At 39.9% G+C, this 16366-nt stretch overlaps 1 protein-coding gene across 5 annotated transcripts in view; it reads right to left on the bottom strand.

The window, feature by feature from the left end:
- The window catches only part of LOC134435058 (procathepsin L-like), a 50759-nt gene that overhangs the window by 27793 nt on the left and 6600 nt on the right, over positions 1-16366 (bottom strand). Inside the window, exons 1-8 of one of the 5 annotated variants that reach the window (XM_063183811.1) lie at positions 9767-9874; positions 9298-9401; positions 7447-7589; positions 5416-5595; positions 4801-4992; positions 4318-4483; positions 3064-3169; positions 2265-2388 (exon numbers count right to left, since the gene is read on the bottom strand). The exons of 2 other annotated variants lie outside the window; for them this stretch is intronic. In XM_063183811.1, the coding sequence (XP_063039881.1) occupies positions 2289-2388; positions 3064-3169; positions 4318-4483; positions 4801-4992; positions 5416-5595; positions 7447-7589; positions 9298-9397 (987 nt within the window). In that variant the 5' untranslated portion in view covers positions 9398-9401; positions 9767-9874 and the 3' untranslated portion in view covers positions 2265-2288. Of the gene's footprint in view, positions 1-2264; positions 2389-3063; positions 3170-4317; positions 4484-4800; positions 4993-5415; positions 5596-7446; positions 7590-9297; positions 9402-9766; positions 9875-16366 lie in introns of those variants that run through there. 2 more of the 5 variants (XM_063183810.1, XM_063183809.1) reach the window with 2 other exon arrangements.

Below are 16366 nucleotides of genomic sequence, written 5' to 3'. Positions count from 1 at the left end.
ACCTTACATTTACACAGATAATTCATGGACACTCAGCACATACGTAGGTACTACAGTATATCAGATGTGCTCGATAAGAAGAACTAATTATGTTCACAGATAACGATTTCTTTCTGCACGAAAGGAAAGAAGGGAGCTGGCTCAGGGCACACAATTTTCAAGAACCTGCCCTGCTTTTAGAATCTGGACGCAGCTAGATTATGTTCACATTCTTTATTTTACTCAAGGGGTATACCGTATGAGATTACACAAGTTCCCATTTGTGTGCACAGATAGGGACAAAGTAGTACACAAGCAACTGTCCCTTTGCCCTACAGGACATAAAATGCCCTGTTTGAAATGTATTTTTCAAGTCTTTTGTCACACAATGTACTGTAGTCTATGAACAAAATTCAAAAGACACCGCACACTGCTTACTTTTCTTTACTTTATTTTTCGGAGCGAACAATGCGTTTCGCCCAATGCATCATCAGGTTCGCTCTATGAGATTCACCTTCTTCTGCCTCACACCTGCACAGCCTGATCTCCAAAAATTCCGTGCTCCTGGACACGGATGTTAAGGACACGAAATCCGTGTCCAGGTGCACGGATTTTGCCAAAATTCCGCGCTCCTGGACACAATTTTTTTTTCCGTGATGGGCACACAGAAGTGCTTTCTATATTGCCACAGCACTGTGTTAACTCTATCATTAGAAAATACGTACCAAATGCTAATCCTAAACAAAATAATGCTATATCAATTTAAGTTGTGCCCTAACCTTAACCTGTCCTTAAAGACATATATATATTTATTTTTTAATATATATATATTTTGGGGCTTTTATACCTTTATTTGGTAGGACAGTCTGAGATGGTGACAGGAAGCGAGTGGGACAGAGAGACAGGGTGGGATCGGGAAATGACCCCGGCCGGACTCGAACCGGGGTCCCTGTGGGCATGCAAGCCCGAATGTGGGGGTCTTAACTTATAATGAGTAAATACGTCAAGTATCATGAAAATATTTCAATTCGCAGAGGAGATATAAACCAATATCAATATGTGGTAACAAGTGTTTTTGGTCCAAAAAAATGAATGTACCATTTAAAGCCCTGTATTTTTTTTCTGTACCAAACTGCACTGTAGGCACCAAAATTCTTAATCTACAGAAAACTATGAATCAAATGATACCAAATATGCTTTCGCTTTATTTACTTCCACCTTCAACCCTAATTCGCTCTATTTTGGGATTAAGAAACGACAACATGGCATGCATTTATAAGTCTTTTAATAGTTAAAGTTTGCTTCTGACAGGCTTTATTTAATCGGATGTACAGTAATACAGCAATCATTAGGCAACAGATATACCACAGTATTTTGCAGCGTTAACACTCTTTTGAGCATATGAACAGTATGGTCCCATTTGATTTAGTGGTGAATTCAACTCTTGGAGTGTTTAATAACACTATTCTAGAGCATATATTGTTTCACAGTGTTAATTTAACACTCAATGAGTAAATATTTAACACTTAATGAAATGAGACCATACTCTATATTGTATGTTCAGAATAATGAAAAATTAACTCTACAAAACATAGGCGTGCACAAGTAAGGTAACAAACTACCCAATTTGAAAGTTTTTTTTTTCCGTTATGGTCCATGTTGACATGATCATCTAAAAATACTTGACAATTAAAAGCATGTGATAATAAGGCCCTAATAGCTTCTATAGCAGGGAAGGGCAACCTTGATTACTTCATTACAATTCAGTGCCACATTGAATGATCACCTGTTTGAATTGGATAGGTAACATCAGGTGGCACTGGATTGTCACTAATGAATCCAGGTTGGATTAGAGCACCCTAGCATCTGCCATCCAAAATGTCTGCACATCACTGCTGTGAATAATGCGGGGTGGGGGTCGGGGTCAGGGGGGAGGTGGTACCTGTATACTAAGAACATGGTTAAGTGATAAACCGGGCTTAGTTCACCTACAGGGAGTGGTACACCTGCAAACAGGGCCCTAAATTAACTTATTTAACCTCTTACTTGTCAAACAGACAATCACTAATGAGTCTGTGGCTAGTAAGTAGGCATTTTCTACCAGCCAAACTGAACTTTCACCAGCATTTGGCTGGTTGGCTGGTGTTAATTTAGAGCCCTGCCTGCAGGTATCATTTAGTTAAGAAAATGAAGACTCCAGGCTCTTCTATTAGAATAGATGATTTACTTCCAACTCAAGGTTAACTTGGGATAGTTTACTGAACCATGTTGTTGTTAGCATATCCCCCTCGTCGCACTAGACAGGACTACTAGACTAGAGGGTAAACTGGATAGCAGGCGATGCAGCACTGGTTCCTCTTGTTCCTGGCCATCTTGATGTAGCCTTTCTCTCCCCAGCCAACACCCCAACTTCAGAGACAAGACACAAAAGCAGCATGATAATTGTTAGATAGGCTTACTGTATACACGAGTTATTGTTGTTGTTGTTTATTAGAGCTTTGAAAAATGCATCTATACACACTTGTAATTATAAATGTACTATCACAATACAATCACAATCTCTGGTAACACTTTAGAATAACTAGCCCTAAAAGCTTTATGAACACTTAATAAATAATGAACTAATTACTGTATTTACAAAACATTTTCAAACGTTTGTATATGAGTAAGAAACATTAGGCTATATTAACACATAAGACACAGCACAGTCAAATCGGTCCTTGAAATCTGTCCACCAAAGATCAGAGGGCATGAAACCACTGGATACAGAAGATTCCACAGGCAAACGCACTTAAAACTCATTTAGTAGAAGTTGATTCCTACTCCATTGTGCAGTTGTAGCTTTACAAACATTTGTAAATGTTTTGTTCATGATCAGTTAATCAATACACGTTAATAAAGTGTTCATAAAGCTTTTTAGGGGTAGTTATTCTAAAGGTACTCAATATCTTAACAATTGTTTACAACAACAGTTGTAGCATTCATGACAGGGAGGTATAAAAAGTATGTCACATTAAATGTGCTTAAGGCAATACTAAATGTTGTTGTGGATAAGTGAATGTAGATAAAAACACACACACACACCTGTTCTTCACCAGCCAGTACTTTTGGCGCTTTTCTTTGCCGTAGCCCACAGCCAACATGGCATGACTTGTCTTCGAGTTGCTACATGCAGGCTCATTGTACACCCCTAACATGAACCAATCAATCAATCAATCAATCAATCAATCAATCAAATACAGAGAAACATACAATCAATCCTGAACACTTTGGCTCATTGTATATTGTACACGCCTGACATGAGTCAATCACTGATTTTAAATACATGATATTACGGTAATTGAATAAGTTATCAGGCTGAATGCGGTTCATCCGGTGTGAAATGGTTTACGTTGTGTTAAAACGTGATGATGAGCCCTAACTTTTGCCTCATACCTCGCCTCCAAAGGTCCCCTGCATTCCAACGTTCGAGCGCTAGTCATAATTCCAGAGCTGGGTGAAATTTGGCTTCTGCTGTGATGGACCGGCACCTGATTGGCCATCGTTATAAATCTCTAATTTCCACCCATTTACGAGGCTCAAAGTTGCTCAATACTTCATTCCGCAGAGTCGCAGGGTTGTTGACATGTAAAACGAGGCATAGAGAAGTTTGCTAGTGCACAGTTAGTTTACAAACAGGGCCGTTTGTAGAGGCTGCGTCACAGCATGGCTTCAGCTTGTACCACAGAAGGTCTATAGTTGCAAAGGGTTCACTCACCACATCGCCGGGTGGTACTGCACTCTAGGGGCGCCAACGGGCGAGTGCAGACTGCCTCGCCCTCTAGGTGAACTACAGACATGGATCAAGTGAGTGAACCCTCTGTAACTGTAGAGCTCTAGACCTTCTGTGGTGCAAGCTGAAGCCGTACTGTGACGCAGCCTCTACAAACAGCTCTGTTTGTAAACTAACTGTGCACTAGCAAAGTTCTCTATGTCTCGTTTTACATGTTAACAACAGCACGACTCTGCGGAATGAAGTTGAGCAACTTTGAGCGTCGTAAATGGGTGGAAAGTAGAGATTTATAACGATGGCTAAACAGGTACAGGTCCATCACAGAAAAAGCTAAATTTCACCTAGCTCTGGAATCCTGACTAGCGCTCGGACTTTGGAATGCAGGGGATCTTTGGAGGTGAGGAATGAGGCTAAAGTTAGGGCTCATCCTTACGTTTTAACACAATGTAAGCCATTTCACATCGAATGACCCCTTTAATAATGTGGACTGTATGTTCATTGAAGGCATTGGATCAGAAGGAGTCTGGCATCATGTGAAAAAGGTCGATGCCTTCAAGAGAGCTTACCAGATGAGTAGTGCCTGAATGACTTGTGGTCGGCATCCACAGAAAGAGACACCGGACCGATATTCGCCAGGGCCTTTTTCAGCGCACGCTCATTCCCCTTGGGCAAATATCGACGGTCTCTGCATTTGGCACCAATATTCGAAGAGTTAAAACGGCAGGTTGAATCCTGAAAATTGGTGAAATTGGTTAAAAAAAATAAAAGGTTGTAATAGTCCACACAAGTATACTGGACAATGTTATTGCTTATTTTAAGGAGGATTTCAAAAAGAAGAAATGTTCAAGAACAGCTCAACTACATGTCAAGAAATAATTTGTATTGAACCTCAAACATGCTCCAAACTTATACCATATACTTAACAAAATCATGCATTATCATTTTGTGGTCAGATGTAGAACTGCTCAATATGGATGGATGTTTTTTTGGTTTGAAATGTACACAGTCATGGTAATTTTGGTGTTGTTGTGTTGTGTACAGCATCTTACCCGTGCCTCATAAGGATAAGATACTTCCGTGTCTATCCCTCCGTTGTCTTTCACATAATCGAAAGTTTTGCCCAAGTATCCACCATTGCAGCCCTCATTCCCATACTTCCTACTGCAGTCCACCAGCTGCTGTTCACTCAGAGAGGGGAGTTTGCCATACTTGATGCAGGTATGGGACTCCAGCGCGCCTGCCTGTGGAAATAAAGATAGAAAAGGGTATTGCTGCACTCTTGATGTGTGGATACTAGCGCTGTAATGATACACTCAACTTGTGATTCGGTTTGTGTCACAATTTTTGACCCACGGTTCGATACACCCCACAAGTTTTAAAGTTTAAAAATAATAATGGTGATGATTTGAAGTTTTGAAGCACTATCACTTCATATTACGTTGTTTTGTTTTCTGGACTGATGGGTAACAAAACTTTGAAAGGGCGTATCACGATACTGCCTCCTCGTATCGGGATAGTATCATGACTCGTATTATGATTTCTCAGTTCGACACAATATCATTACAGCCCTAGTGGATACATAAACAGGTGTGTGGACCCAAATAGAAAACTTCAGAAGGTAAGACTGGTTCACCATAACAATTACCAAAGAATGTATAACTTACAACACTGAAAGCCCAGCAGGAGCCACAGTTGCCTTGGTCTTTAACTTTAGTCACACAGTCAGATTTCCTCCAGTCCACAGATGCAGGAGGCCGAGACGAGTCCAGTTGGTCCTCATAGGGGGACATGGTGACATTGAGGGGAGTCCGGTCACCCAGGAGATGGCCATATTCTTCATCAGTCTGTTCAGAACACAAGACATAACAGACTGTAAAAAGTGTATAGTGTAAAAAAAGATGAAAAGGATCATCTAAGATGCAAAACACTGTTTTTGAGTTCTAAAACATTGCAGCCAGTTAAGCGTAAAAAAGGCAAGTTGCCCTGCTGCCTTTAGTTTGTAACTTAACTCAACACAATTTGGGTAAATATACAAGTTCTACAGGAACGTGCAAGTTGAAGTTCCTCTGGAAAGAGCCCCAAGGATCTAGAATAATTCTGAATTTTAGACTGGGCACAATGAATTTGGAACTCTCATGACTGAGTCAAGCAATATAGCACAGAGAGGCAGACAAGTGAAATAGATAGACAGAGACCTAATATAACAATGATATTTCCTTTTGCATCCCCACCACCCAGGGCCGTAACCAAACATGTTCAAATAGAGAGGTCAAATATGGCGTGCTGTACGGCATAGGCCTACTGTACATTTAGAATTCTTCAAACTCTTCAGTCAAACACTTTAAGGTATACTGTGCAGGAAATGGTCAAAAAATGTACTACAACTATGCTGCTCATTGAAACTGGGTTGCCTATTGCCAAATTTGATCTTTTCATGAAGGTTTAATAAGTAATGAACTAATATTTTCTAGTATGGCCCAAGTACAGTCCTTTTTGCAGCTAAAAATGTCTCTTTTTGGAAATTCAAAATGCCGGACCATGGAGAAGATCCCCCTTTTAATGTATGAAAGGTGCAATTTTCCCAGTCATAATGAATACTTAGAATTTGATGGTGGTGGTAAGTATTCATGAAAAAGGTAACATTAGTGAATGTGGAGCATGAATTCTGGAAATAAACAACTAAAAATCTTGCACAGTGTCCCTTTAATTACTTTTAATGTATAATCAACAATGATGAAGTCATCTGTATACACCACCCCCATTAATCCTCAAGGCAGTGAGAGTTTGACTGAAGAATTCGACACATTCTAAATGTACAGTATACAGTACAGCACACAGTATTTGACCTCAGTATTTGAAAATGTCTCGTTACGGCCCTGGACCCAAACAAATGTGGTCTACCGGAATTGTAGTTCGAATTCTAGAGATAACATGGAGTTGACATCATAAACACATCAAAGATAATGTACCTGTAGCAAGGAAGAGTCAGCTGCATACAAAGAGAAGTGAGGAGAACGCTCTGACTCCTCTTAACTGCCAGCAATTGGATGTCCATTTCATTTATTTTGTATTCATTTATTGATTATTCGAGAGGGACAGTGCACAACATACAATTGAGCCAGATTATAGCCATAAGGTTAATTTTCACCTGTACTCCCTGGACAGGAATTGGTGTTAAGATAAAAAAAACTATAACTCCAGCCAATTTCAATTAAGTTTATTTTAATTAATCACTGCCTTGAGGATAAATGGGGGTGGCATATAGATACCGTATTTATCATTGTCGATCATGTATCGATTACATAGATACATTTTACATTACTGAAAAAAATACAGAGGACATGACCTCAATGGTAGTTACGGCCATGCCACAACCAGGGCCGTAACCAGACATTTTCAAATACAGAGGTCAAATACTGTGTGCTGTACTGCATACTGTACATTTAGAATGCTTCAAACACTTCAGTCAAACTCTTCAGTTTGTTTTCATTAATCACTGCCTCGAGGTTAAATGAGTTTGGCATATACAGACTGAATTTATCATTGTCGATCATATAGCCTATCGATTTTCATCAAAGATAAATTTTACATAACTGAAAAAAATACTGAGGACATGACATCTGTGTCCTCAATGGTAGTTGCGGTCATGCCCACGACAAAGCTAGTTTCTACAGAAGCAGACGTGCTGCCCTTACCTTGTCTGAGAGGTGGTTCATGCCCATGCGGTAGGTGGTGATGCCCTGATCAGCCAGGATGTTGTGGGCCAGGACCATGCGACGGCTGGAGAGCCAGATGTTTTTACGATACGCCTCCTCTTCAACGGTTTGGTAGAGCTTGCCTGCATTGCCGAAATGAAAAAAGATACATTTTTATCTTGGGCTGTCAAATTGACGCATTAATCGCGGGTTTTTTTTAGTATCCCAGCATTAACAGCATACAGGCCAAGTCATGCGATGATTTAGAGCCAGAAGAGCGCAAGTGGCATTTTTGGAAAATAAAATAATTGTTCTATATATGAAATTATAGGTCTTGGTGAGTTCTATCTAACTGTACCAAAAAAAAAATCTGAAATCAACCCAGGCCCTTATAAATGACTTACAAATTATTAGAAACACTTAAATAATGAACTCATAATTAACAGGACATTTACATATGCTTGTAGATGAGTATTTATAAAGCTGCTTACAAAGCAATTATAAAGTATTAGTAACACTTGGAAATTTGTGTATATGATGAAGAAATAGTATGTAAATCGAGCAATCTGCGTTAGTTCTGGCAGACCACGTAGTCAACGCACCCTTTTGCCTATTGGCTGATGCCGACCCAACCCATACAACTCTCCACTAATCAGCTGCGCTTTGGTTAATCAGCTGCAGCTCGCAATTGGATGCTGACATAAGGCGCGCTATATTTAAACTACCGAATTTGTTTTCCTGTCGTTGTTTTTTGCTGCTTGTTTTGCTCCCACCACCTCCCCTGCTCCACCAGACTAATCGTTGTCAAACAATGTCATGTTGTTGTTGCTTGCTCTGTTCTAGGGGGTATTTTGCCTTTCCAGCTAGATGGAAGGCACACCACCTGAGGATGCTGCTGTTCCCTGTATTGACTTCCATGGAGCTCATGGAGAAGCCGGGGAACTTCCTCCGAACAGAGCCATACCCCCAAACACAAATGTATGCATTCAGAAATAAAGCTTCTGAAATATATCTCTGTTTCCCGTCTCATTTTTGACTAGAGTGGATCTGACAGAAATAGTATTAGAAATAATTCAAAAGTATTAGTAACACTTCGGAAAAAATGAACTAATTATGAAAAAGACATTGACAAATGTTTGTATATGACTAAGAAATAGTATGCAAATATTAGGCTATTATAAATAATTCATAAAGCTCCTTACAAAGCAATTACAAAGTATTATTAACACTTAGTAAAAAAATAACAAATTGTTAACAATACATTTACAAATAAAATGTTTAACACTAGGCAACTTATTTATTTACCCAAGTACTACAAACAACTGTTATTGTAAAGTATTACTGACAATTTTAAAAGGAATTGTCCATTGTACATATTAGACGTAAGATTTTATTTATGAATTTGTGATTTCACTTTAGATAAGCAGGTGCAAAAAGCTTTGTAAATAGTTTGTAGACATCAAACGATAATTTAAAGTGAAGGTATTAAAGGTATTGCCTATAAAAAACACATGAATATCTCAGCCTCTGAAGCACATAAAAAATAAATTGTATTTCAAAGCTAAGACGCTCATCTTGCATTAGACCTTGGTCATTGCGTTACGCAGCATCTGACATATGGGTTAAACTCTTGGAATGCAAAATATTTTTTTTTTAAATAAACATAGAATAGAAGTCAAGATTAATTGTGATTAACTACGTATGGAATTTCCTAAATAAATTGGGATTTAAAAAATGAATCATTTGACATTCCTATTTTTATCTTTTTACCTTACTGTACACACTTGATTAGCTTCATGGTTACATGTAGCAAAGACATAAAATAGATCAAAGATTAAAAATTCTCCTCACCAAACTTGAGTTTCCAAGCGTGGAACTCCAGGTCCTCCAGAGAGATGCTGGCACAACTCACCACTGCCAGACAGGCAGCTGCTATGATGTACAGCTTCATGCTGCTGTAATGGGTGAAACAAAGACCATAATTGAATGAGTGATTTGCCTCTTTATTGTTGTGTGTGTGTGTGTGTGTGTGTGTGTGTGTGTGTGTGTGTGTGTGTGTGTGTGTGTGTGTGTGTGTGTGTGTGTGTGTGTGTGTTTTATCAAGTAATGTGCTTGTGTGTGTGCAGTGGTGTAGTATACTTTTTTGTGGTGGGTACAGTAGTGTATATTTGAGCATTTTTTGAAGTGGGTAGTACTATTCTAAATAATGAATCAATCAATTTTAAGTGGGTATACTGAAATCCCTGAAATACCTGCGTTCTACATAGACTACATCACTGTGTGTGTGTGTGTGTGTGTGTGTGTTTAATATGAATCTTACCTTTGTGTAATATCACTCTAAGATCAAAACAAGAAGTGTTCCAGCTACAGACGCATATCTTGGGCTTCCTCCTCTCACACTCCTCCTGAACTTGGATCTGATGCGTCCACAGACTATGAAAGGAAATTAGCATTACACACTCTCAGTTCTCTTTTTATTTCCATTGAACATCGCTGACCTCGTGAAGGGCCGGCCCACAGAAATTTCATAGGCTAGAGTTTAGATGGTCAAACCCTGTCCTGGTATTACGTCACATCTTTAAGTTATGTTTATTTAATAATGAATGCAAACATATAATCCAACTTAGTTTTTAAGCTTTTTGCAATATACAGCATGGTGACATGACAGCTTGTCTGTAAGAGAAAGATTGCTTTGTTGCTCACTTTAATACGTAAGTAAAAAAAAAAGTCCAACAGAATTAGAACGTCATTCTATGCAGTTTGCTTAATGACAATGGATATGTCATGATCTCATAACTCGTGCAATGATTTCACAGAACTCTACATTACAGAAATAGGCCTTATATGCCTGCAATTTTGATAATTCAATCATTCTGTGTAATAAATCAGTAATAAGTCCCTAAAAATCTACGGAGTGCCACAGCCTCTCTGTGATGGTATTCTATTTTGTGCATTCATGTTGGCAGTCAATAGAGTTCCTTTTAAAATATTCTTCCTTGTGTTATCTTTAGAATTATCCAACTATAACAACATGTTTTGGCCCTGTCCCAACTTTTTGGAGATTTGTTGCATGGGTTGAATTTTAAATGTAAAAAATATTACTTTTGCCTCACTTTAACTGTTGCTATGTTGACCTTGTGCCATTGTGCATTTTAAGCATGGATTGAATGTTTTGAAATGTTTTTATTCACACAATACCAAGTGTGCCAACTTTTTTGGAATCCACTTGTAAAATGCCCTTTTTAACATTTTTTTAAAGTCTTTTGTCACACAATGTACTGTAGTCCATGTTGACATGACAAACTACAAATGCTTGACGACCAAATGCATACATGTGATAATGTCCAGATGTATAATATATAGCGTCCATAGCCTAGGAAGGCAGCTGGAAGTTTCACATGCCAACCAAGCCCTTGTGTCGGGTTGTTGTTCACTGGAACAATCTGACCCAAAATATTGAAGCTGCGGGGAACATGCAATATTTCTGTTTGGCTGAAGACCCATTAACAGATCGGTGTAAGGGAGAGGGAGGACGGGGCGAGTGAGAGACAGATGAGACGATGGAGTGAAGCCACAGAACTACACAGAATAAAGAACAATTTACTGACCTAGGTCATCTGCGGCAAGGTCAGTGGATTGTTCTATTTTCTCTGTACCTGTGACTTCGCCCCATCCTCTCGTCTCTCTCTCTCTCTCAATCGCCCTCTGCTCCCTCTCCCTTGCACGGGTGTTCATGGCTCTTTGGCTGAACAGAAATATTGCAAGTTCAGTGCACAGGTCAAAAATTTCACCAAAACAAATGTGATCTTCAGGAATGGTACTTTCTATGTTTCCTGGATTATTTTTAGAAAATAGGGATAACATGACAGTTTCCCACTACAGTACTCGCGTGGTGTTGCTCTTTAACATGGCAGTTCCCTAAGAGCTTGTGTCGTGTTGCTCTCAAAGAGACTTCTCGCATAAAACGTGTCACTTCCAAACAACAGGAATTGCAACCCAAACAACCAAACTTATTACTGTGAGAAAAGTGGAGTTGACATCATCAATACATCAAGCTAATGTAGAAAGAGTCATCTGCACGCAAAGAGTACAGAACTTTTACTAATCCCGAAGGAAATTAAGGTGTCTATCATCTTACATAAATACACAAATACAAAACATGCACAAATAACTTATACATATAATTGTACATTACAGTTAAAGTAGAGAAGAGAAGAGAAGAGAAGAGAAGAGAAGAGAAGAGAAGAGAAGAGAAGAGAATGCTCTCACGCTGCGTAACTGCCAGCAGCTTGATGTCCAAGGTGTGGGAGCGAAATAACGAGCAGATAAATGTATGGACAGAGTGAGAACAGATTGTCGCTCTCTATTTCTTGCCCCATGAGACAGACCAAAACCTTGTAGTACCCAGGCAAATCCACTTAAAGAGGGGGTGCATTTGCATATTGGGGTGAAGACACATGCACGCACACACGCACGCACGCACGCACGCACGCACGCACGCACGCACGCACGCACGCACGCACGCACGCACGCACGCACACACACGCGCGTGCACACGCACACGCACTACCCAATGCATAGGCCATACACAACAGAAAGCAATAGGAGTGCGTCTCCTAAAGATGTGCATTTTGAACAGCAGTAGAAGGGATGGACACCTGCAATGTGTGAAGTTCAAAGGGAAAGGCAGTGTGACAGTGTGATCACCAGGGTTGTTTGCGTGCTTTAGCTGTCACACTAGCACGATTGTCTCCTTGGTGTAACAGTCAGAGCTCTAGCCTAATTTGTTACCTTGGAGGCCTGAGTTTAAGCACGACAACTGTTCTCCTTTTTGTTGTCACACACACCAACTCATAAATACGTCACACTGTAAAAAATGCCCGTTGAAATTACGGCAAAAAACTATCAAATTGCAACAGTCAGTGACCGTAAAATGTAAAACAGTTTATCTCTGTACTAAATATGGCAAGCCACTATTTAGTCAAAAAGCGCTACATAACTTTATTTTTCACAGGTGTCATATGTAGAAAATACTGGACTGTTCTCTGTAAACGAAGATATTGGAAAACACCGTTAAGTGAGATGAAGTAGTCAAGAAACGGTACATAACTTTATTTTTCACTGGTGTCAATATGTAGAAAATACTGAACTGTTCACTGAAAAGAAAATATTGGAAAACACCGTTAAGTGAAGATGAAGTAGTCAAGAAACGGTACATGACTTTATTTTTCACTGGTGTACACATATGTACACAGCTAATCTGCCAGAGTTAGATTGATCAGAGTTAGACTGGTGTTCAGCCAAAATCTAAACATCAAGAGTTGTAGCAACACTACAGAGTGTTATTTGACTCCTCTGGATCCGAGTTGTTGAGCTAAGAGAGCTAGAGAGTTAATGTTTAACTCCCTAGAGAGTTATGAAAACACGCCTCCCCAATTTCCAAATGTTTTAGCAACATGAGCAGCCATTTTTGTTGAGTCCCCTATAAGTGAACCAAGCTCAATCCTCTGTTAGTGAACCAAATTGTGAACCAACAGACAAAGAACTCTGTTCTGCTTTTCTTCACATTGTGTATACTACAAAAAGTAGGTGCTCTTTCTGGTCATGTTAGGCTTTTTGTCCTCTTTTAGTCCAATAGATCTCTTGTGATTGCACTTGTTCCAGGTGTAACTTGTCAAACCACTGATAGGCTGGTTGTAACAGGCAGAGTTTGATGTCAACACGCTATTTGATTAGTAGCCATCAATGAGTATTAACTTAGAGTACAACCCTTTGCATGTGTTCTAGTTCATCCTGCGAAAAATTCTCCACCGCAATATTTTTTTCCCTTATTGGACTTTGAGGCTTTGCCATCAGAGTTTTCGATTGAGAGGCAAATTGACACAGTAAACCTCTTCAAAATTCAGAATATCTTTTTTTGCATTCCTCCTACCCAACAGAAAGCAATGGAGGTTATAATGAATTAAATATTAATTACTCCACAGAAAACATATTGCCTGTCTGCTTGGCTCCAGGTGCCTCCACGTTGTAGATTTGACAACAATGAAGCTGGCAACTGAATAAACTGTCCAACAGTTAAGGACTGCAAATGGCAACAGTTTGCACATTTTGCATTAATTCACTGTAACTTATTATTTATCCGGTAACAGCCTACAGTTTAGCCTCATTTAATGTGTAAAATATACCTATAGACTAGTATAATCTGAAAAAGTCTACCTGGGACAGTAATCCCTTGATTTAGTCTCTTAGAAGTAGCCCAGTCTATTTGAAACTGTCATTCTACCCCATTCAAATCAATCTATCAATCAATTCCTGACCTCACCTGAGTGCTAAGGGCTGTCATGCAATGATTAACTTACTGCCTGCACCTGTCAAATGCTTAATCACTCGGGTCACATGGTTCACTTGAACATGTATTTAAACAGGGACTGTTGCATTGTACTGCTCACTGGTTGCTAGCTAGCTAGGTGGCTGGCTGGCCGGCTGGCTGGCCGGCTGGCCGTAAGGCCGGCTGGTCGGCTGGCCTGCCCTCGCCTCGCCTCGCCTCGCCTGGCCTGGCCGGCCCGGTTAGCAGGTCACGTTGTAATGGTGGCTGCATGGCTTGCTAACTAGCTTGTTTGTTAGCTTGCTTGCCCCGCTAGCTTTGGCCTTCATTTTCCTTAAGGTTATTTTCAGGCCTTTTTTAAATAAAGAATGGATTTGCATACCCTTCATTGATGATACTAGACTGGTCCACCTGCCTGCACTAGACAATCTGGCAATTGGGCATTTATTTAGGTATCTAATTAAGTTGATGTTTACTGGACTCCAATGAGTTGAATCAGTCCAATCAGTTGTCTGTGATTGCAACTCTATAATTGGACTCACCTGATTATAATCAGTCCAATCAGTTGTCTGATTGTAACTCTATAATTGAACTCACCTGAGTATAATCCGTTTTTACCGTAATTTATTTAATGGTACGTTTTGGCAACCACTGCTGCCATAATTTTACCGTAAAATGTAAAAAATAATAATACCGTTATTTATTTAACGGTAGGCTTTGGCAACCACTGCTGCCATAATTTTACCGTAAAATGTAAAAAGGAAATATACCGTTATTTGTTTAAAGGTAGACTTTGGCAACCACTGCTGCCAGCAATCTACCGTAAGAACAACAGTTCTTTTTTTACTGTGCACCATCAAAAACCTCTCAATACACAATAGATAAAAGGACAAGGATGGAAGGAGAACAGTCCTAGATTGTACCCCTTTAACCCTAGGTTAAAGGGGTAGGCTAGCTCACTTGAAGAGCTTGCATGCAATAGGCTACTATGCGACAGGCAGTTGCCCACGGTGCCCGAGCAACGGCCCTTTTGCCCACATTGGCTGATATTGCCCTTCCAAGGGAAGGGAAAATAATATGGCAATTATAATTTCATATTTCAATATAATTTGATTTCTTTATAATTCATAATTTTGATTGAAGTTTTGTACAATAAGACTTAAGTCAGTCATACAAATTCATCAGACCCGTCGAGAATGGGCACGAGCGATGTGAGGTAGGCCACAACAACTCCGGTGGGGAGGGAGAAGGCACGCGACAGGCGCTTGAGCGCCTATAAGAGACACGAAAGATTTTGAAGATGCCTGGGTGTCGGCTAGAGCCCTACACACAGTCTACATATTAGGGTACAAAATATGCTCACAATCAACCTCTCTATTACAATGTTGAGTTTAGAACTTTTAGTTATCATACACATAGGCGTGCACAAATAGACACGAGGTGTTGCTTGGGCAGCACCAAGTTGCCTTTAACGGACAAAAGTGCCCTTTTGAAAGTTCGTTTAAAAAATAAAAAAAAAAATGTTATTCCTTAAATGTAGGGTTAACGCTGTAGTCGATGTTCCCATCATCATTTAGACATGACTGTCAATTAAAATCGTGTGATAATAATGCCTCATGCCCCCTCCAACGGCACATCCCTCCATTTGTCAACGTGAGCGCGCTTGAACTGACAGATTCGGAAGCGCGTTGCGCAGGCAGCAGTGTGGCGGGCAGCCCCCACCGTTCTCCCCTCCAGCCAGGTAACAGTCAACAGCCTATTTAAGATGTTGAAAGTTGCTTGTGAGTGACTTTGGAAGTGATCTAAACAGAGCCTTGACTTTTATAATGAGACTTTGCTAATTGTGCATCAAATCTACCGCAGAAGAGGTAGCCCAAGTTATGTCAACAATTAGGCTAACACAGTGTAACATGATTGTAACAACCATTATTAGCCTATAATGAATCCAGAAGTTGCTCAAACAGTTTCAGGTCTAACGATGAACCTGCTCTGTAGAATGTTTGGGAAACAGCGAGAGGATTCATGTAGGTATGTTTGGGAAAACGTCGGCCTCCTGATGAAATATGCAACGCGCCAAATTACATTTGTAACAGACGGCGGCATGGAACAGAACAGCGGTCATGGCCAAAAAAACATTTGTGGGTGAATTCCAGCAAATCTGCCACTTATAGCCTTCTGCACAGCAATAATAGCAGGGTGCACAGTTATGTCTTATGCGGCGGTAAACAGGATTGTGTTTAATGACACCTCCAGAAAAGTGTTACACGGATAGGCTACAATCTCCGACCCAAAGAAGCAGTTTTCACTCACAATATCAGTGTAATACGATTTGATAATGTCTTGCAATGATAGTTGGGCTTTAATATTGGTCTTAACAGTTTGAAAACACACATGAATTAATTAAAATCAGTAGTAATGGAGGAAAAATAATCGGAGATGCAGAGTTTTCCAAGTAAGGAATCTGAATGAATCGCTTCCTGATGACTGCAAGTAGGCCTATGTTCAACTGCTGCGCTGGGAGACGCACAGTTAAAGCGACAGTACACTTTTTAGTCCATGCGGTAAATTATGCTCTCGGCATGGTAATCTAATTAT

Source organism: Engraulis encrasicolus, chromosome 19 (assembly GCF_034702125.1).
Source record: "Engraulis encrasicolus isolate BLACKSEA-1 chromosome 19, IST_EnEncr_1.0, whole genome shotgun sequence".
Classification (NCBI taxonomy): domain Eukaryota; kingdom Metazoa; phylum Chordata; class Actinopteri; order Clupeiformes; family Engraulidae; genus Engraulis; species Engraulis encrasicolus.
The sequence above is the reverse complement of the archived record's forward strand: the minus strand, read 5'-3'. Positions and strand labels throughout refer to the sequence as shown.